We start from the raw sequence: 22,382 nt of genomic DNA, 5'->3' as shown, positions 1-22,382 counted from the left end.
CACGCAGCTGTCTTAACTGAACTTTCCAGCAATGGCGTACAGGGCCCTCTCCTGGCAGATATCCTCAGCGCTCACACGCAGCGTACATGATGGGCCTACTTGGTAATCCCAAACGCCTCATGACAAGCAAGGCCTTCAGCATCGTGCTTTGGGGGTACGGCTCTTGTCGGTCACCTTCGTGTCTCGCCTTAAACCTAGAGCTGCAGTGAAAATTTTAAACCCTGGGCGTCGCTCACATCTTCCTGTAGGAGGGCAAGTAAAGCACAGGAGGTGCTATTTGTGTTTTGTCTCTTCACCCCAAAACAGAGCGACAACTTCAGAACTCCACTGGATTTCATCTGGTGCTCTCGGACAAAAATCACACAGTCCAACACATACAAAAAGGTTGTGCTGCAGACAGTACAAAATAATTAGCCTACAACCGAGAGCTCATCTAACTCCCCCAATACTTTTGGGTCACGTTGAGCGTTAACGTTCCCCTTTTCTCTGACCTTGAGTCGAGAATAGTCCAAATGTGTTCGCAGAATCTCAACCTTTAATCGCCCAGTTATTTAAGGCAGCGGCCCACCACGTTATACAACAACATTTCAATGGCCCATGTGATGCTTTATCGTTGCAGTCGAAAACCCAAAGACCGTCATCAGGAAGCACAGAGAGAAAGTCTCCTCGTTTCGCATCGCAAACACATCAGTGTCCTCTTTTCTAATTTAGTCTCTCTTTTGGCCTTTCACCTCCTCCTATCAAGCCACAAGCTCCTTTTGAGACTGTTCACAACTCACACCTCGTTAACATCTCTAAATTCAAGCTTGCACTCCTCTTCATTCCACCTTCACACCTGTATTTTTTTTCTCTCCTGTTCACAGTCTGTCCACTCCCAATTTTCACATCCATAAATATCTCATGTAATCTCTCATGCCAAGATTGCACATCTGCGTCACTGTCCCCTTGTTTCCTACCACCCCCTTTTTATGTTAAGCTCTCAAGCTTTGCTGTGTCGTTTCTTCATGAATGTTGACATCTGCATCCAAGTCTGTATTTTACCATTCACTCCGATGTACACCCACTCCTATGTATTTTTTTTTATTTTTTCTGGTTACACGATTTAAAGTCAGACCATTATTACACAGCAACATACAAAATTAATTGTTTGGTACTTGAAAGGGGTGGCATATCGGCTCATGAACAAATAACGATGACGGTCCCAAAAGTTCGTCACTCCGTTTTAAACTCGAAGAGCTCCACGAGGAACCCGAGATCACAGGAAAGAGAAAAAGGTCGAGGTGATCGGAAAAATTAGGAGGATATAGTTTTGTTATTTATTGATATGCCCGGTAAATGGCAAGTTTCCAAAACCACTTGCTGTTCCAGGAATATAAACAATGGCGTCTTGTACCGAGGATACAGTTGCAGGAAAGAAGCACGGGTAAAGAAGACACCCGAACTCTTGTCAAGTTCATGAAGATGCAGAACATCAATGGGCATGAAATACACGAAGAGATCTTTCTGAAATTCCTTCCAACAATTCTCCCACACCTGAGAACCGTTCATAGATGGGCCACATCCTATCTCGGAGGAAAAAACACGGGCGGACGGACCGTGTTCAGTCAGGCCTTTCGGACAGACGACATGAGTGTAACCTCAATCATTAGCGAGGTGTTCGTTTCAAGATCTGCGCATCGCGTAGTCACCAAGGGTCTTGGGAAAGGAAAATACGATGACAAAATGTGGACTAAAATGTGGAGTACATGCCATCGGGGGGGGGGGGGGAGAAGAAAAGGAATCTGCTCACTTTGTGTCCACAGTATCTTACGAATCTTCAAATCAGGAAGGTGACTTGTTGGAATACATCGTTGCCCAAGATGAAGCTAGGTCACCACAACACCGAACCATAATGGTGGTCTCATTCAACATAGTGGAACAGGCTGTCTCTGCATTCAAAAAAGGTCAAATGCCAAAAAGTGAGCATCAAGGGGCTTCACGTTATCTTTTAAGGCCCCAGTGGAATTTTGCAAGACTGAGCAGTCCCATTCATTGCAGCAGCGAATGGTGATGCCATCTCAATGATGCCACACTCCTCCATGACAATGCTGTGAGCTATGCAGAAAAGGACACCACCCGTCAGAGTTTCAGTATTGGGAAGTTATGCCTCACTCACTAGTCAAGGGATTCAAAAATCCGCGCGACTTCCACATAAATGAAAGTTTACGGGAACACATTTTGCATCCTCTGGATTGCTAACACAGCTGTACTCACTGCAATGAGGACACTTCAGAAGGAAGGCTTCTGTGCTGGGATCAAAATGTTGGTTGACAGCTGGATGAAGTGCATCAAAGAGGATGGCGGTCATGTTGAATAATGAAGTGCGAATGAAGCTCGTCAATGGCACAATATGTACTGTGAAGATGGATCCATGATCTTATGGAATGACCCTGGAGGTTTATGTTCATACTTCCGCCCACCGAAGGTGGACAGAGGTTATGTTCTGTGAGCAGGATATCTTTAAAAAGTTGTGGACGGATTCGGACAAACCTTGGTGGGCAGGTTGGGTGTGTGACGAGGACGAATTGATTCGATTTTGATGAGGATCCAGATGCAGATCTGAGAATTTTTAAAGCGATTCTTCACCATTGAGAGATGAGGGCCAAAAACGACATATAGCATGATGTTTCAAAAATGGAGTGGGGCCCGATATGTTCTCCTGGATCAGGCATTGCATGGCAGAGGTATGTGCTCTACCGAGTTTATCCCTTGTCACTCATTACAGGATATGAACAGAGCTGCTTATAAAACTGCATTTACTGAACACAAGTTTCCCTGAGAATATGGCTACGATCCTTCTTTCAACAGCTGCGGTCCCTGCACAGTTCAACAGTGATGGTATTTGGAAGGGTATTCCTGGATTGTGATGTCGCAGCTCTGTTCCTGGATGTAGCATAATTTAAGTGTGGTTTCAGATTCTCCCATCCAGGTGAGCAGCGAGTATTCAATCACACTTGGAACAAACAATGTAGATGATGGAGATATCTTGAAGAGTCTGATGGTGATCCACTCATCACAAGGTACCTACCCGATATCCTGTTCATGTAGCTCCAGTGTTTATGTCGCTGTCTCAATTGCACTTCTGCTCAATGATGACCTCCACCACCACGACCCCTCAACCCTAGGATGATAACAATGGAGATTTTTGGGATGGTGGTACCACTGAACATCAATGGCATCCAGTTGGTATCTTTTTTGATGGAACAAATCATTCCCTGACACTTTCCAGGCATCAACGTAACAAGCCATTTTTCAACCAAGCCTTGCGTGTTGTCTGACATCTGCTGTAGACAGCCCTTTGCTGGTTCGTTGTTGGTGTTACGAACGGTGCTGAACACCGAGATCATCAGCGAATAGCTCAACATGACGTGATGGAGAGAAGGTCACTGAAGAAGCTAATGAAGATGGTTTAGGCCAAGATCACCACCATGAGGAACACCTGCACCAATGCTTTGAGGTCGTGATGATAATACCACCTCCACAACCACCTTCCTACAAGTCAGGTAATGACTGGCCATCGGAGGGTAATCCCCTTGGATTCCAACGAGTTTAGCTTTACCAAAGACTCGGCCAACGAAGGGTAATCTTGGTTGCCAAACTCTATCGAATGCTGCCTTGATCTTGAGATCAGCAACTCTCACTTCTCCTCCCACATTAAGCTCTTGTGTCAATGTTTGGCTTACAGCTGTGACTCCGTCCTGAGCGGAGCGATTCTCACGGAACCTCAATTGAGCATGCGAGTCGGTTGTTTGTTTTCAGATGCTTCTGCATGGCACTATTGATGGCACATTCCATCACTTCGGAAGGAGGCTGAATGGGCGATAATCAGTGGGACCTGATTAATAGGCGGGTCAGTCAATATGATGTACGAATACAATTATATCTCAAAGATATGAGAACCTGACCTGACACATCGCCAAAACATTCCAGTAACAAGATCGACGTGACACCAAATCACATTTCCCACCGTCACCTCTGCATGGCCTTCATTTAACAGAAGGGGAGGGAGGTGGACTGCACATGCAAGTGAGGTTTAAAAAGATGCTTTTGCCATAAAAAAAAATTCTAAAATAACCAAACCACAAGCGCACGTGCGGGACCGATGGACTCGGTCTGGAGTTCTGTTTTACTGAGCCTTCCTGCAAGCCCTGGATTTTATCTGTCCTCCATGGAATAAAATATTACAAGCTTAATTTGACGAGCTTACGTTCAGACATGAGAACAAGGAATTTAAGTTCATGCCTCTGTGTAACATATAGTGTCGATCAAAGATAATAAAATGTGTGAGTGGGTATACGTGCATGTACGTACACGTGCAGGTGGGTGCAGGTATGCGTGTGTGCATGTTATGCATGAATGAGTATGCATGAATGTTGTTGTATGCATGTGTGAATACATGTATAAATACATGTATGTATGTATGTATGTATGTGTGTGTATGTATATTGTTACGGCTGTGGAAATTTGCAGACCACCATAAAGGACCTTAGATCAGTTATGACGATAAGTATATGTGTAGTTAGATTTCCCCACCGTTGTTTGGAGGAAATTTCCGTGTTCACAGGGCTGTGATCCTTTGAGATAGACGTTTTTCTTTTCTCTATTATTATTTTGGACCAATCATCCCCAAACAACCAAATCGCCACCACCAACATCATTCCCAAACAACTACAACTAAAACACCACCACCTTCGCCTCTTTACCTCCACAACTCCACCCCGCAAACATCGCTTCACCGCCATTCTCAAACGACACCCGCCAGCAACCAAATCGCCACCACCAACACCCTTCCCAAACCACCGCAGCAAACTCCCACCACCTTCGCCTTTCTACCAAACGTCGTGCCATGGGTTGTGAATGGGTTCCTTTCGCCTCGAAAAACGGATCAGGAATGATTCACGCCCCCTTTTCATCCATCCAATGGCTGAGCATCAGGTGTTGTAGCCCCGCCTCCGAACCCGCTGTGATCCACAAATTTGCATATGCGCCCCTCCCCCGGCCTATATAAGCGCGAGCACAACGCAGCTCGCGGCAGTGTGTCGATCGCGGCAGTCAAGTCTGGAGTCTGGCAGTCAAGTCGGATCTGGAGAGTGGCAGTCTGGAGGGGTCGGAGAACCGGACGGAGCTCGAAGAGGCGGACGGCAGCAGTGTCGATGCGGCAGTGTCGGTGGGGCAGAGTCGGGAGACGGAGCTCGGAGCTGAAGTCGTAAGGCAGACGGGGGCCGATCGACGGAGAGAGCTCACCGGCCACGCCAGGGGCACGAAGCCAGGCACATCTTCACTGACATCGCGGCTTGCCCGCCATCGCGCCACGAGGGCACGGGTAAGACCCTTCGGTCTCGTGGACCTGGCCGCTCATCCAGGTTCCACGCACATTTGGTCCACAAACCTGTCTGCTACCCTTGCCTTTGAGGGTGGTTTTTTCCTTTGCTTTTGTGCAAGTGCATGCGTTGGCGCCGTCTTGTAAAGTAGACCTGTGTAAGTGACTGTGCATGTACATTCTCATTGCTCGTATTCGGTTGTAACTCTGCCTTTGCTTGCTTTCACTGTATACGTGCCTGAATTACTGTATGGCTGTAAAATACGTGCTTGTCTGAGTGTGCAATAAATGTGCTTGTTGAACTGTTCCCCATTTCGTTGTGTCCTTTCCCTTGTTTGAAAGTTCCATCTTGCATCACGGAAGGAATTGTAGGAGGGGTGTAAGCACCCGGTAAATAATCACGTCCGTCTGGTCCGGCGATAACATCGCTCGGTTATCACTGAAGCACGGAACGGACCGCTTAAGCGGTTCGTGTCCTAGGCCGGCCAGCGGCGAGGTACGATCGCCCGGTTAACTACCCACGCAGGTACTTAGGTAGGTTGAGTTTGGCGAACAACCCTATCCTGCGCGGGTGGCCGATTGGCACGATTGTGGTGGGGTCGAAAGACCCAGCCATGACTAGCTCCTGGCGGTAGTTCCGAGGAGGGTCACGACTGAATTGTCCGTTCCAGTGGGCGACGTGGTCGCGATTCGAGTTACGTGGCTGATCGCACGCCGGGCAGACCGAAATTCGTAACAATATGTTTGTATGTGTGTGTGGATGTATATATATATATATATATATATATATATATATATATATATATATATATATATATATATATATATATATATGTATGTGTGTGGATGTATATGTATGTGTGTGTGTGGATATATATGTATGTATGAATGTGTGTGTGTGGATATGTGTATATATATACATATATATATACATATATATATATTCTACTTCTTCTTCTTCTTTCGGCTGCTCCCGTTTGGGGTCGCCACAGCGGATCATCTGTATGATCCGCATAGTGATTTGGCACATGTTTTACGCCGGATGCCCTTCCTGACGCAACCCTGGTCGCCTCTTACGACACAGGGATATGGTACACCTATTTTAACTGGGGTATACACCGGCCCAGTACACTGGTACTCACTTCGCCGACCTCGGAAGGATGACAGGCTGAGTCAACCCCCTGGTGTATTATCAGTGGCCCAATGGGGCTTGAACTCAGGACCTTTTGGATCCCAAGCCACTGCCCTAACCACTGCCAGGCATATATATGTGTGTGTGTGTGTGTGTGTGTGTGTGTGTGTGTGTGTGTGTGTGTGTGTGTGTGTGTGTGTGTGTGTGTGTGTGTGTGTGTGTGTGTGTGTGTGTGTGTGTGTGTGTGTGTGTGTGTGTGTGTGTGTATATATATATGTATGTGTGTGTGTGGATGCATATGTATGTATGTATGTGTGTATGTATGTATATATGTATGTATGTGTGTATGGATGTATATGTATGTATGTATGTATGTATGTATGTATGTATGTGGATGTATATGCATGTATGTATGTGTGTGTGGATGTATATATGGATGTATGTATGGATGTATATGTATGTATGTATGTATGTGTGTGTGGATGTATATGTATGTATGTATGTATGTGGATGTGTATGTATGTATGTACACCACCAGTCAAAAGTTTTAGAACACCCCCATTTTTCCAGTTTTTACTGAAATTTAAGCAGTTCAAGTCCGGTGAATAACCTGAAATGGTACAAAGCTAAGCGATAAACTGCCAGAGGTTAAAAAAAGGTTTAGGTTACCAAAAACTGAAAAATAACATAAATTTTAGAGTTGTTAAAAAAGGCCCTTTTCAGGGAGCGAGTAATGGGTTAGCAACTGCACCTGTTCTGCAGCAATGGAAGTAAATTAAGAAATGAAAGTTGATGCAAATAATTCCTACAGGTGTCCCAACTTTTGTTGATTAGTTTCAAACCCTCCGTCTGTATAAAAGCAATGTTGGAACAGACTGTTGCGACACCCTTTGAAGCATTATTTGGACAAAATTGCACTGCAGGAAGTTGTATATTGCTATCATAATGGCGAGAAAAAGACAATAACCAAAGGAAGACAGACAGACCATTATAACCCTTAAAAGTGTAGGTCTTTCCTTTCGAGAAAACGCAAAGAAAGCCAAGGTGTCGGTGAGTACAGTTTCCTGCACCATAAAAAGGCACTTGGAAACGAGAGGAAACTCTGACAGGAAGAGGTCTGGCAGACCCAAAGCCACAACACAATCAGAAGACAAGTTTCTGAGAGTCAACAGCCTGCGTGATCGGCGGCTCACAAGACAGCAGCTTCAAGCACAGCTTAACACTGGTCGAAGTAAGGAAGTCTCAGTTTCAACTGTGAAGAGAAGACTTTGAGCTGCAGGTTTGACAGGTCGAGTGGCAGTAAGAAAGCCATTGCCAAGATGGCAAAATATGAAAAAGAGGCTTGCCTGGGCCATGAACACCACAAGTGAACTACTGAAAACTGGAAGAAGGTCTTATGACCGATTCATCAAAATTTGAAATCTTCGGTTCATCACGCAGGGTTTTTGTATGCCGTCGAGTAGGCGAAAGGATGGTTCCTCAGTGTGTGACACCAACTGTCAAACATGGAGGAGGGAGCGTGATGATCTGGTGCTCTTTTGCTGGATCCAGTGTTGGCGACTTGCACAGAGTGACTGGTACCCTGAACCAAAAGGGCTACCACAGCATTTTGCAGTGCCATGCAATACCTTCTGGTCTACGCCTAGTTGGTCAGGGGTTCATCCTACAGCAAGATAACGACCCAAAACATACCTCCAGGCTATGTCAGAACTACCTTAGAAGAAAAGAACAAGACGGTAGGCTTCAAATCAGGGAATGGCCAGCACAGTCTCCAGACTTAAACCCCATCGAGCTGGTTTGGGATGAACTGGACAGAAGGGTGAAAGCAAAGCAACCTGCAAGTGCAACACATTTGTGGGAACTTTTGCAACAGTGTTGGGAAGAACTTAACGAACAATATTTGATTTCCATTGAAGAAAGAATGCCACGAGTATGTTCGGCTGTTATATCTGCAAAAGGTGGCTACTTTAATGAGTCAAAAATTTACATTAAATTTGGTTCAACAAAACGATTCCATGATTTCTTTTTTTTATCTGCAATTGGATATTTGTTCCGTGCTTTAATTTCAGATTACAATGAAACATTAAACCGTTAAAATTTCAGTAAAAACTGGAAAAATGGGGGTGTTCTAGAACTTTTGACCTGTGGTGTATGCATGTGTATGTATGTATGTACGTGTGCATGTATGAATACATGTTTGTATGAATACATGTATGTGTGTATGTCTATGTTTGTACGTATGCGTGTATGTACAGGGTGTCCCAAAAAAAATGTACTCACATTTTGGATCCTCATAACTCATTGAATTTTTCATTTATTTTCAGATCAAATTGACCCTAATCATGGCAGAAGTACGACTCGGTTTTGAAGAAAGAAAATTTATCATAAAGTGCTACTGGAAGCACGAAAAAATCATGGAAGTGCAAGGACAATTTAGAAGACATTTTCACAAAGATCCACCAACGCGACGCACCATTGCTCGCATCCAAGATAAGTTTGAAACAGATGGAACTGTGCATGACGTCCATAAGGAGCGTTCAGGAAGACCACGGTCATCAACCACCCCCGCAAAGGAAAATCAATTGCTGGAAACCCTCCACCGATCCCCACGGAAATCTGTACGACAAATGGCTCATGAGACAGGAATCCCAAAATCAAGCGCTCATCGCATTTTGAAGCGAAATAATTGGAAAAGTTACATTCCAACATTAATCCATTGGTCCGCGTTACCGGCTGTGTTTGGAACGTGATGGTCGTCAGTTTGAACATTTGTAAACATGCATTTATCCATTTAACCATTATTCTTGTTTCTAAGTCAATAAACAACGCATTTATTATCATTTAAAGAGTGAGTACATTTTTTGGGGGACACCCTGTATATGCATGTGTATGTGAGGTGGGGGGGATGGGGGTTCCCTTGAAGTAAACAATCATCTGAACCTGAGATGAGTCAAAGCCACCTGATGGCAATCAATCTATTTCTGCACTGCACTTCTGTCAGCAATTTCTGCTTAACCAAACAGGCATCGCCTGTTTAAAGCGTCACGTAATTCCTTCTCAGAAAGGTATGATGAAAACATCTCAACAGGTTGAAAAACTGAGCTCTTCAGTTCAGGAAAACGAAACCTTGTGCGACTGAAAGATCGCAATTCACATTTCTCTTTCATTTAACCCTGCATGGCCATCTTGAATACATACATTCGATGAAACTTTCAACTTTTACGAAACACTTGCCAAGTTGTTGAAGACATCGACCGAAGAACCCATTGCAGAGTTGCAAGAGCCAACAGGAGAATTATAATGGTTAACACGAAGGGTAGTCAAAATGGAACACACTTTGGCCGATGGAAGACATAACGACGACAGTCAGAATGAAATTGCGTTTCACTCGAGTCTTTCGGTTTTGGACTCAATTGAACAGACGCGAAAGAGTTCAGTCGTAATGAACGTCAAAGAGCATGTTTTGTTTCCAGTGCAGTGAAGTTTGGAAGTTTCTTGGCAGGAGTGAAATGTGTCCTGCAGAAGATTGAGGAAAAGTTCACCTTCTCCATGAACACGGATTGTTTGCTGCGCTTGGACACAGATCTTGGGGAGGGGTGGGGGGGGGGAATGATGGCGTATGATCACTACAGGAAAAGTAGAGAGTCGAAAGGAAAGTACAAGATGCGAGTGCTTCGTGGAAATGTAATAGCGTTTAAGAATACGATCAGCAGGTTGGATTTGCGAGAAGAGGAGGCAACGGTGGCTGGAGGAAAATGTCATTTCAGGTTTGGGTGCGATATTAGCGATAGGCGAGATATAAACGTCCGTACGTTTATCCCATTCCATTCGAATGAGTCAATTCATCAAAATGCCAGAGCGTGACTGTGAATGACTTCAAATGAAATATATACTAGCCGAAACCCCGTCACAGATGGATTCCGTTCATTCAACCACCCTCACCAGCTCACCCACACTCGAGGGACATGGACTGGACAGGGCGTGCTTGCCCCCGCCCCATTCCCCCCCACCTCCCACTTGCTTACCCCTGCCCCCCCCGTCTCTTGATTCCCCGCCCCACTTGCCCCCGGGCTCCCGCTCCCCTGTCCACCCCTCACACTCAATCCCACCTAATTCACCCCAGCCCCCGCCCACTCATCCCCCACCCCATTTTCCCCCGTCTCCCGCTTTCAATTTGCTTACCCCCACCCAAAATTTGCTTACCTTGCCCCCCGCCTCTTCACTCCCTGCCCCCCCGCCTCTTCACTCCTCGCCCCCGTCTCAACGAAAAGTCTTTATTCTGCTTTAGAGTTGAAAGTTGACTTTTGCCACTATGTGCGATGCACTCTTACAGGTACGAAGTTTCTTTCAGTCCAGGTCACAGTACCGAGAAAAACGTGACGCGACCGCTAGGAGGAGCACAAAATTGGTCCTTCAGTATTAATACATAGATAAAACTAGACGAGCACTCTTAAACGTCATGACGTCACCAGATATGCATCCGCCCACACTTGTACCAAGTTTGATTTAAATCCCTGAACCCAGATTCAAAATATTAAATAATTCTGGTGGCCAGACCATGCATCCGATCAGGTTGAGATTTAAAACATATATCTCCAATGACTACTAGATCATAATTGTGATATTTTAGGTTGTTTGATGAAGCGGCTCAAGAGAAATAATTTTTTTTTTAACATTTTCATTAAATCCAATATGGCTGCCAGAGCATGTGACCTATTAATTATTCGTGGAGAAGATGTTCTGTTCTGGAGAAGATGATTATTAAAGTTTTATTCTTCAAAAAAAAAAAAAAGCTACCAAACCATATGTCCTATGATGTCATAGGTTGAGAACTTTTTCTTCCTCATGAATAGGCGATCGTACCTGTAAAGTTTTGCCTCGATCTGTTCAGCCGTGTCAAAGAAGATTTTTGAATGTTTTTATGTTCAAAAAAAAAAGAAAAGGCTGCCCAACCACATGACCGATGACATCATTCCCCACTCCCGCCCCCCCCCCCATACAATTTAGCCCTATATAACCCTCAAAAAATGTTCATACCAATCGGATAAAGCATTCGACATATGCAATCATGACGTCATAATGAAGCCACCTATGACATCATCAAAAAAATCACATTTCTTCCTCATAAGGAGTGCTTCACATGTGCCAAGTTTCAATTTTTTCCATGGAGCGGTTTTAGAGATACAGAGGTCCAAAGTTTTTACTTTTTTCCAAAATGGCTGCAAATGTTTTGTTTTTTTTCCAAATAAAAAATAAAAAATCTGCATCTGGCCGTCGGTTTCAGAGAAGATTTTTTTCAATAAATTACCTGAATTTGTGGTGAACCCCCCCCCCCCATTTCAGCCTCATATAGGTGGCGGATCCCGATGGGGAGCACAACCCTATGAGACCTTACTGTTCTGATGTATCATACCAAATTTGGTCCACATCGGTCATGTCGTTTGTGAGGAAAATACGTTTTAGTGAACATAAAGGATTATGGGAGGGAGGCAGTCGCCCTATTTCCAAGGGAGATCCGGCCGTAGGGAGCACAACTTAAGGTTAGGCATGGTCACGATACCGCACGCCAGTTTGGTTAAGATGCAGTTGTCAGTTTCTTCGAAGAAGATTTTTGAATGAAATACCAATATTTGGGGCAAACCTCCCTTTAAATGGGTGGATCCGGATGGGGAGCACAACCCCATGAGACCTCACTGTCCTGCTTCATTGTACCAAATGTTGTTCTGCTTTCGGCTGCTCCCGTTAGGGGTCGCCACAGCGGATCATCCGTTATGATCCGCATACTGATTTAGCACAGGTTTTACGCTGGATGCCCTTCCTGACGCAACCCTCGTCACCTCTTACGACATAGGGATAGGGATAGGCTTTCGCCATGATTCTGGGCTGCCCTACACCCTCTCATAGCGCGGCCCAGCGCAGAGCTCCCATCCTCAAGCGATCCTCCAACCCAAGCCTCCGAGTAGCCGGATTACAGGCGCACGCCACTACGCCCGGTATTCGTTGTACCAAATATGGTCACAAATTATCGGTGTGCACAGGTCTTTCTGTGCACACCAACAGTTCCCATCATGTGACTCGGTCTCTCAAGGTACCGTAAAGCAAGGTACAGCAGCGATCGTACTTTCGAAATGACACGTGAATGTTAAACGAGGCCCTTCTGCGCATGCGCTGTGCGTGCTTTCTGTGACTCGGTTCAGCTCTCTGGGCACTTTTAACCTGCTGTTGCTCGCACGGGAATCTGCAATTAAAATAGTCTTTTGAACACAATTTACAGCATTTAGACGATAGTGCCAATTTCAAAATGGTTAACCATAATTGTTGTGTTCCTGAATGCAAACCAGACCCACGGTAATACAGGAAGCACGAGAAATATCCGTGGAGGAGAGGCGTCGGGTATATACCATTTACTGTTGGGACAAGCGAGCAGTGACCGTGTATATAATCTAGTAGAATTTCACTTGTGGCCCCAAAACCAAACAATGTATTTATAATGTCCCTCTCAGTTCCCACTACCCCCCCCCCCCCCGTTCCCAACATGACAAATAGTTGATATCATCATTTTAAATTTACCCTGTACATTCATAAGCCCCAGATATGCACTTCCCAGGGGTGTTCGGAAGCAACTAATCCAGATACACAGTCCATTCACAGGGAGCGATCCATCGGGGGATTTGTGTAGCACGGGTCCCTCCACCGACCCTGCTGGTTGGGAACTTGTAGTACTCCAAGTACTGAGAAAGTTCTCCAAGTCTTTCGTTGTGCGGAGGCACAGCTCTTTCTCGCAGGTACTTTCCAAGTATTTTCGACTTATTTTTAAAACTTTGTTTGCCATTTTAGGCGACAGCCCTTGTCCTGGACATGTGATACGCTTTGTTTTTCCCCAAACAGGGCAGTTTCCCTGGGGTGTCTGCGCATGCTCACCTATCGTTCTGGGGCGGATTGCGTCAGTTCAAAAGTCGCATATTGGTGAGCGGATGTTAAAAATCAAAACCCATTAACTTCGAGACATGCAATCAATAAATACAAAACAATTTGCAGAATTAACCACAACAGACACATGTAGATTTCCTCTCCAAAGAAGGGCTGATCATTTCGATCACGACCGCTACTGATAATTGCTCATGAAAGCTCCAGTCGAACGGCGAAAGCCATACGGTACACTCTCAGCAATCCATCTACCGTGGTGGGGTTGCACAAAAGATGAAGACAGCGAGTCGAATCAAGATGCAAAAGGAGATGAGACAAACCGTACCATCTGGGTTCGGCCTGCCTCGACCTTCAGTCTCTCATTGATTCGCATGTGAACCTTTTTCACTGCCAGCTGCGTCTGCCGGATGGCTTTCTGGGCCGTGTGTAACCTGAGGGCAGGAGAGATTGGGAAGGAAATGGTTGGGGGATCTCAGAAGGAATGAACGGTGAACAAGAAAAGATGGCAAGGTTATGATCCTTATTCTAAGCACAATGAGCAGACGGTGGTGAAAAGGGGGAGGGGGGGAGAGGGGGGAACCAAGGGCTCGATCGTGCCAGCGACCAGTCAGTTTCTTTTCGCTCAACACAATGTCCGTTTTCAGCGCTGTGTTAAAGTTCCCCTGATCGAGGATTTTGGTTAACCAGCACTACAAAGATAATTTCCTTCAAAAACAAAGCACATGACTCTGACTTTCAGAAGTGATATTTCAAGTAAAAGACGAACCGCTCAGTCCACAGGTGTCGAGCCCTCGAGGAGGAAATGGGACGTGTACAAGACTAGAGCATCGAAACAAATTAAAGTTGACTGGATTATCAAGTAAAATCGACTCAAGGGTCAAAATACAGTACAGTACAGCGAAGTTGTAAAACTGTTCAATGGTACAAGGGACACCGTTTATCCAACGATCGTCGAACACCAATTTGTCGATTCTTCAGATGTACCGGACCCGTTGGTGGTGCTGCTGAAGCAGTTTCTTGGCAAGGATTATGCTTGATGGTTTGCCATTGCCTTCCCAGCAGTAGTTGGCGCAGGAATTTGTAACTCGTTCCTGCGATGTCAAACAATCACGCACCGAAATTCAAGATGACGGCGAGTGACACAACGAAGAGTGCGGAACAACGAATGGATTACTAAATTTATGGTCGACCAACGCATCAAGCCTGGTGGAACTCCACTTAGAGGATCAGCCGTGCAGTTATAGTGACCAGTACTGTCAATGACATCCACATTGCACGAAGCACGGTGGGACGTAGAGGAGGCCATCAAGAATGACGTCCGAAACAATTCCGTACAGTGAAGGCAAATGAAGCTTCCACTCCGAGAGGGCAAGTGCGTGCCCAAAGCTCGAGAAGGCCTCGAGAAGCGACGACGGCAAAGTTTTATCCAACGTGACATACGAGATCACTGCTGTGATTATTGAAAAGTTCCGGTTTAATTTGAGGCACCATCGGTTTTCCAAAAATCAGAAGCAAATTGCTCTTTCGTTTTCATTTCCATCGCAGGACGTAAAAGCATCAGTCGGCTGGCCGGTTGTAAATTAATCTTTTCCCTCCTATCTTTTTCTTTTTTTTTTTGCAAAGTTCTGGAGATTGATATTTTTATACTTAGTAACTTCATGTAAACACAATTGCTCATTGTATCACACACACAAATCGGCCAGAACTTGGAAATAAATTCCTCTCCTTATCCTTATCCCCGCTTCCACCATCTGCACCTGTGGGACCCCTGGGAAATGCCTACAGATTACGCGTACGCAGAGTTGGAGGAAAACGACATGATTATTGTGCTCCAAACATGTACGGACCTTGAGGATCAGCTTGAAGCGAAATGGACCGAGGGACCAGCCATGTCCCGTGGTCGCTTTTGGAGTACACAGTAAAAAGCTCCTATATAATAGGCGATCCATTAAATGCTTGCTTGTTTTCACAGGGTCTAAAGCTTGTGGAAGAGGTCATACTGTTACGAATCTGGCAGCCATTTGCACACAAACAGACAGCAGTCCCCGCAGTTCAGTTATTTCGATAGATATGTGTTTATTGTCAGGGTCCCGTCCTTCTGTCTAATGGGTTAATTTCATGTGTGCGCTGTGGGTTTCTTTTGTAGTCAGGTTTTTTACATCTCCAATCAATCCTTTGTTCTTCGCACCATCGCCCACCTGCAACGTGTCACGTAGAGGGGTGAGGTTCCCTCCTCCCACCGGACCTCCTCCAATCAGGAGGCTCATCACCTCAGATCTGGACTCCACCCAGAAGGGTGGGAGTTGCCCCGCCTACCGTGGGCCTGTCCAATGAGTGACGGCCAGCGAATCGCGCAACGCAACCGTCCAAACCGGAGGCGAGTGGCCAGGGGAAGAAATCCCTCGGACCTCGCGAAAGAGAAGAGTGGAGTGTTCGTCAAGAAGAGAGTATAGCAGTCATCGTGGCCATTGCTCTTGGTGTGCGTCATTAGAGTTGTCGTCGTCAGCGGTCATGGTCTGCGGTTTTTTGCGGGGCTCCACGTGGTGGTGGTGGTCGAGCAGCCAGGATCGTGGGCTCGGTGGATTCCAGGTTGTGGGTTTGAGTCCCACCGTGGTGGGTTGGAGTCCGGTGTAACCGCACGAGGCGGACAGGTACCCGGCCAGACCTCGACTCCCCAGCTGACATATTCTCCTCAGCTGGAGGGTCCAATAAAGGCCCGACGGGGTCCATTTCTTTTGGGTGTGTGTGTCCGTGGGCCCCGTCCTTAAGTAGAAATTGCTAAGTGTTTGTTTGTATATAAATTGCATTTCTCATATTCGGTTTTAACTCTGCTCTTTGTGCTCCCCTGCTCCATTGTAAATAAACCTCGATTGTTCAATGTACCAGCTCGTTGTTGTGCTTTCTATTATTGACCCTGCACGGTTCGTGCTCAAGAACCAGTAAGCCGATTGGGCTGTAAGTTGTCGTTTGGACCGCCGAACTTTGGTAATTCTGCTTTGAAATAATTCTCATATCCAGATCTTCACAAAAATCAAATCAATTCGTCCATGCCACACGCCCAACCTGTCTACCAAGTTTCGTCCGAATCCGTCCACAACCTTTTGAGATGTCGTGCTATATATCATTTTAACCCGATCACTCAATGGTGAAGAATCACGTTAAAAATTCTCGTGTCTGGATCCAGATCTGGATATTCACCAAAATCCCAACAAGTCATCCTCGTTACATACCCAACCTGCCCACCAACTTTCGTCCGAATCTGCACACAACTTTTTGAGATATCCTGTTCACAAACAGACAAACAAGACGACGATGTCATGCAGAGCATGACACTTGCAAAATCCATTAAACAAATTTGACCTCAAAAATAATTGGTGGTTGAATTCAGTGACCTGAGATACAAATCCTCTTAAATTTTCAAGTCAATGGGATGAAAATTGAGGATTTTGGAAATACCACCTTAGTTGTTGAACTTGGGCCTAAGTTGACCTTTTGGTTGATGTTGAACTCACAAATAATTCACTGGTTGAATTCATTGACCTGAAATCTAAATCCTCTTCAAATTTCTAGTGAATTGAATAAAAATTGAGCATTTTAGAAATGTCACCGAAGTTGTTGACCTTGGGTCATTTTTATTTTTTTTTTTGCATTCCTTGTGGAGGCTCGTATGAGAGCAAGCACACAACACACAACAAGGAGGACAGGAGACAAGGGGGTGGGAGAGGGAAGGACAAAGCATTGGGGAACAGAGACATTAGGAGATCTGTGGAAGGGAGAGGGATGGGGTGGGGAACACGGGGTGTACAAGATGGACATTACAGGGACATTCAGGAAGGAAAGCAAGGAATTTGAAGGAGGTGGGTTTGGGGTGGATTAATGGGGGTAGAAAAGATCGAGGTTTTGGATGGGGGAAGATAAGTGAAAGTGGGGAACAGCTGTTTTGAAGGCCTGGAGGGGATGGGATTGAAGAGTGTGTGGGAGTTTATTCCCAAGGCAGGAAAAAAAGGAATGAAAGGGTGAAGGTGGGCAGTGATTCGTGATTTTGGTAATTTTACCAGAAGGGGGTTGCTGGTGGACCTAGAACGCCCTGCGGAAATATGGGGGGGGGGGCGAGACTGGAGAGGAGACGGTAGAAGACAGAAATACCACCGACCTGCCTGCGGTGAGAGAGTGAGAGGCCCAAAGACTCAGCTCCATCGCAGGAGATACCAATGATCCGAAATGCCTTGGTTTCACAACGTGAAGCTGAGAAAGTTGAGAGGCAGGAACACCGGCCCAGAGGAGAGAGCAGAACTCCATCAGGCTGCGGACGAAAACTTTGTATGTGGTCAGGAGCTCAGGTGGGCTGAGGAAGGACTTTGCACGACAGAGGATTCCCAGTCGGGGACGAGCTTTGGAGGCACATGCTGACATTTTGACCTTTTGACCTTGATAAGAATAGGCTTCTTTCTTATGAGAAACTCTACCATGTGGTGAAGTTTTGTGAAGATCGGCTTAAAATCGTGACCTGGAGGTGACAAACAGACAAACAAACAGACAGACAAAGACAGGCAGACAGCATAACAAAATCGACGAACCAATATACTTGAAAATTCTTCGATTTTGCAAGTAGCAAATGGATTTGAAAACACAACCTCCATCCACCTTCGGTGGCGGAGGTAACAATGCCCACAAAAATGGAGGGTTCGCTTGCAAGCACACCAGGTGGGAAGGTCAGACGTCGACCACGGCAGGAAAGCTGCGCACACCCACGTAGACTTTTGGAGATACAAGCACATCTTGAGTACAAGGATAAGTCCAGTTTCAAAGAGTAACCTTTACCTCCTCGCACGTAGCCATGTGTAAACGACAAAAAAAAACCACATCTCGCCTTCTCCATGCACTTTCATCGCTCAACCTCAAAGACACTTTCATCACAAGCATGGACGATGCAGCACCGACAACAAAGCAATCAAATAAATATAAATCTCTGAACAACATCTTCCTTGGTTTCCCTCAACTTGATCTCCAACTCGCATTTAGATATATCTTTCACCCGACATTCTTTACTTTAATGCCTCTGTTTGCTTCATCAGCACCTCTCTTACATTCTTGCCTTCTTCAACGTCCTCCATTATAATGTTTAAACTCTTTCCCCTTGGCCACAACTTCCCCTTCCGAACACTCCCTCTACTCACGATTTTACAAACTCCCTTTTTAACCATTCTTCCCACCCCTTCAATTCTGACTTCTCACAGATGAACACCAGCTTCCTTCTACCCACCCTCCCCACCCTAAATGCCAATCAAAACCTCATTTCCAACTTCATCCTTACTTCCCCATAAAACTGCACTGTGTCCCCCATTTTACATCTCTTTCACAACTCACCCTGCACCCTCAATTCAAACCTTTACACAAGTCCTCCTTCTACCTCATCTCGACGATATAATCTCGGAATTCACGATTTAATTACCACGTTCAACCCCCCCTCTCTCCCTCTCTGTCTCTCTGTCTCTCTGTCTCTCTCCCTCTCTGTCTCTCTCCCTCTCTGTCTCTCTCCCTCTCTGTCTCTCTCCCTCTCTGTCTCTCTCCGTCTCTGCCCCTATCCTGAACAATACGAATGGGACCATACCAGAATATCCCCATTTTAAATAAATAAATAAATAAAACATTCCAAAACCTCAAACTTATCTCATCTCCCCCCACCTTTCCTTTCCCTCACGACTTGAACATCATTCCTTCAACCCTCCTCTCATTCCCTCCCCTATACCCTCTGTCTGGGCCCTCATAGCTGAAGCTGCCCCTGCGTGCGCACGGAAATTGGAAAGGCAGATTCAAGCCTGGGGCATGGAATCAATTAGTTTTGAGTCCATGTAAAGAGGGAAAATATAATCTGTCCGTATATTATCATGGCAGGCCTCTCGACTCACGAAGGCAAATCTACAGGCTGACAGTTTCACTTCTTATCACGGATTGCAAAAAAAAGAAAAAAAGAAAAAGAACAGAAAGCAGTGTGGTGAAGGAGACACGAGTGATAAAGGGGGGAGGAAGCAAAATGAAAACGACAACGGCACTCAGAAGGGTGCAAACCTCCACCAGGCTGAATAGTGGACGGTACGTTGTGCATCGCACTGAGAGGCCGGACCTGCATCCGCACCTCAACCAAAATCGAATCAATCCGGCCTTGTCACACACCCAACCTGTCCACCAAGTTTCATCAAAATCTGTCCACATTTTGAGATATTCTGCTCAGACAGACAGGGGTGAAAACATAACCTTCGTCCACCTTTGGTGGCGGAGGAAATAAATGGTTGAAATGTTTTTTTGTTTTTTTTTAAGTCATAATTTGGAGAAAATTCCAAAGAAATTGCACCAAAGAAAGAAAAAAAAGAATTTAACGATCGAAAAGTATCGAAATTTTAACTCCTGTTCAAAGTTTGTTGAAGACGTAACACGTGTAAGGTTCAAAAGATAAAATACAAAGACGGCAAATTAAGAAATGGAAGCAAGAGAAAAACAAATGCACACAAATCTTTACACCGCTTAGGAAACAAAACAATGGAAACATGGCAACGGTCCTTTAAAAATAAACGGTTATAACATTAATAATAATAACAACAACAACAACAACCAGAACTGCCACTTTTTTACTGCTGGCAGTGATGACCGGGTACCCAGACGTCCGCCTTTGATACAACATGAGACTTTCTGCAGATGATAGTTGCAAAGTTTCCTTTCGATAGGATAAGTGGTTCCAGAGAAAACATTATTTAATAGTGATACAAATACAGCCCTGCTTCGAGACAGCGTGGGACTGACGAGTGACGAACTGGGTAGCACAAAGTGTTCAATCTATTTATTCCGTATGCAGTTAGCCCTTTTTCCTGGGGACATTGTCGGTATCAATTGAATTGCTATTCCTGTACCCCCAAACGCATGCAGGTGCAGCCAAGTGAGCCTTCTGGAAAAAAAAAAAACTAAAAGTTCTCAGATTCAAATAATTAAATAATTCTGGCTGCCAAAATGCGTGGCTGATCGGGTTGAAATTTTAAACCTACGTTTCACATGTCGGCTAGATTATAATTTTGAAGTTTCACATATATTGACACAGCGGTTCCAGAGTAAATGTCACTTAATATTTCCCCTTCAATCCAACATGGCTGCCAAACCATGGAGCAGATAGAGTTGAAATTTAAACCCTTCATTCCACATGACTGTTCCATCACAAAACTGAAGTTTCACATTTATTAATGCAGTAGTTCCAGAGTAAACATTAATTAATATTTCCCATTCAATCCAATATGGCTAACAAACGATGCGTCGTACATCAAAAGGGTGGGGGTGGGGGGGGGAGAACTTTTTGTTCGTCATGGAGAGGCGGTCATGCATGTGGAGTTTCGCCTCGATCTGTTCAGCCGTTTCAGAGAAGAAGACTTTTAAAGTTATTAATTTTCAATCCAATATGGCTGCCGTACCATGTGACCTATTACAACATAAATTTAGATTCTCTCTCTAACGGTGTAGTGGATCATGCTTGTTAAGTTTTGTTTTGATCGGACAAGGTACGTTTTTCTATCCAAGATGGAGGCCAAACCTTGTGACATCATAATTTTTACCATATATGCAGACCTGGTTGTTTATGATAGTTGCCAAGTTTCACTGCGATAGGATAAGTGGTTCCAGAGAAAACATTATTTAATAATTTTCTGGAATCCAACATGGCTGCCAAACCATGTGACCTATCAATTATTCATGAACAAACTTACATTCCTTATGCTTGAGCAATACGTGTGTGAAGTTTCCCCTTGATCTGATCAGCCGTTCTGGAGAACATGTTTTAAGGTTTTATGGTTAATTCAATATGGCGCCAAACTATGTGACCGATCAATAAGAAATTAACAAACTTGTGAAAGGATGTCTTGGGGAAAGTGTGTGTGAATTTTTGCCTCAATCTGTCCAGCTGTTCTGGAGAAAAAAATTTTCAAAATTTATTAATTTTCAATCCAAGATGGCTGACAAACCATGTGACCTATGACATCATAAATTTACATTTTGCTTCCAATTGTGTAGTGAAACACGTGTGTTAAGTTTTGTGTTAATCGGATAAGGTGTGTTTTTCTATTGAAGATGGCTGCCAAGCCATGTGACTTGTGACGTCATAATTTTTACCATGAATGCAGACATGATGGAAGATAATAGTTGCAAATTTTCGCTTCGATAGATTAAGCAGTTCCAGAGAAAACATTGTTTAATATTTTTCTTAAAACCATCATGGCTGCCAAGCCATATGACCTATCAATTAATTATTCATTAACAAACTTGTATTCACTGCGCGTGCAGAATAGAACTGTGAAGTTCACCCTTGATCTGACCAGCCGTTCTGGAGAAGAAGATGTTTGAAGGTTTTAAGGTCAATTCAATATGGCCACCAAACCATGCGACCTATCAATAAGAAATTAACAAACTTGTGAAAGGATGTCATGGGGAATGTGCGTGTAAAGTTTCGCCTCAATATGTCCAGCCATTCTGGAGATTAACAACAACAAAAAAAAATCGAAACAAGATGGCTGCCGAACCAAGTCACCGATGACGACACAATAATTTTTTTTCTTCGGTGAATTGTTGTGTAGATGACGCTCAAGAAATTTCAGATTTTTCCCATGCAGCGTTCTACTTGACGAATTTTCACCGGCATACCGCTTCACCGATGATGTCACGAAAAATCACCCGTGTCCCCCATGGGGAGTTCATTAAAATGTATGAAGCAAAAAAAAATTCCATTGCACGGTTTCAGAGATACAAAGGTCCAAATTTTCTCGTTTTTTTCAAGATGGCGCCCATACCACGTGACCTATGACAGCATAACTAATTGATAATGCTATCAAAAAAGATACATACTATGGTGACAATTGTGTCGATCGGACTTACCGTTCCTGAGAAAGTGATTTTTAAAGCGAAAACACCCGCAAATTGCTGGCGGAAAAA

At 44.7% G+C, this 22,382-nt stretch overlaps 1 protein-coding gene across 1 annotated transcript in view; it reads right to left on the bottom strand.

Moving 5' to 3' along the window:
• UVRAG (UV radiation resistance associated) overlaps positions 1 to 22,382 on the bottom strand; it is an 86,985-nt gene that overhangs the window by 34,342 nt on the left and 30,261 nt on the right. Inside the window, exon 7 of the mRNA XM_085862606.1 lies at positions 13,744 to 13,849. Coding sequence (XP_085718732.1) covers positions 13,744 to 13,849 — 106 coding nt within the window. The remainder of the gene's footprint in view (positions 1 to 13,743; positions 13,850 to 22,382) is intronic.

Source organism: Eptatretus burgeri, chromosome 17, assembly GCF_056783735.1.
Source record: "Eptatretus burgeri isolate ZD-2024b chromosome 17, Ebu_testis_v1, whole genome shotgun sequence".
Lineage (NCBI taxonomy): Eukaryota > Metazoa > Chordata > Myxini > Myxiniformes > Myxinidae > Eptatretus > Eptatretus burgeri.
Note: the sequence above shows the minus strand (reverse complement) of the source record. Positions and strands in the feature narration are given on the sequence as shown.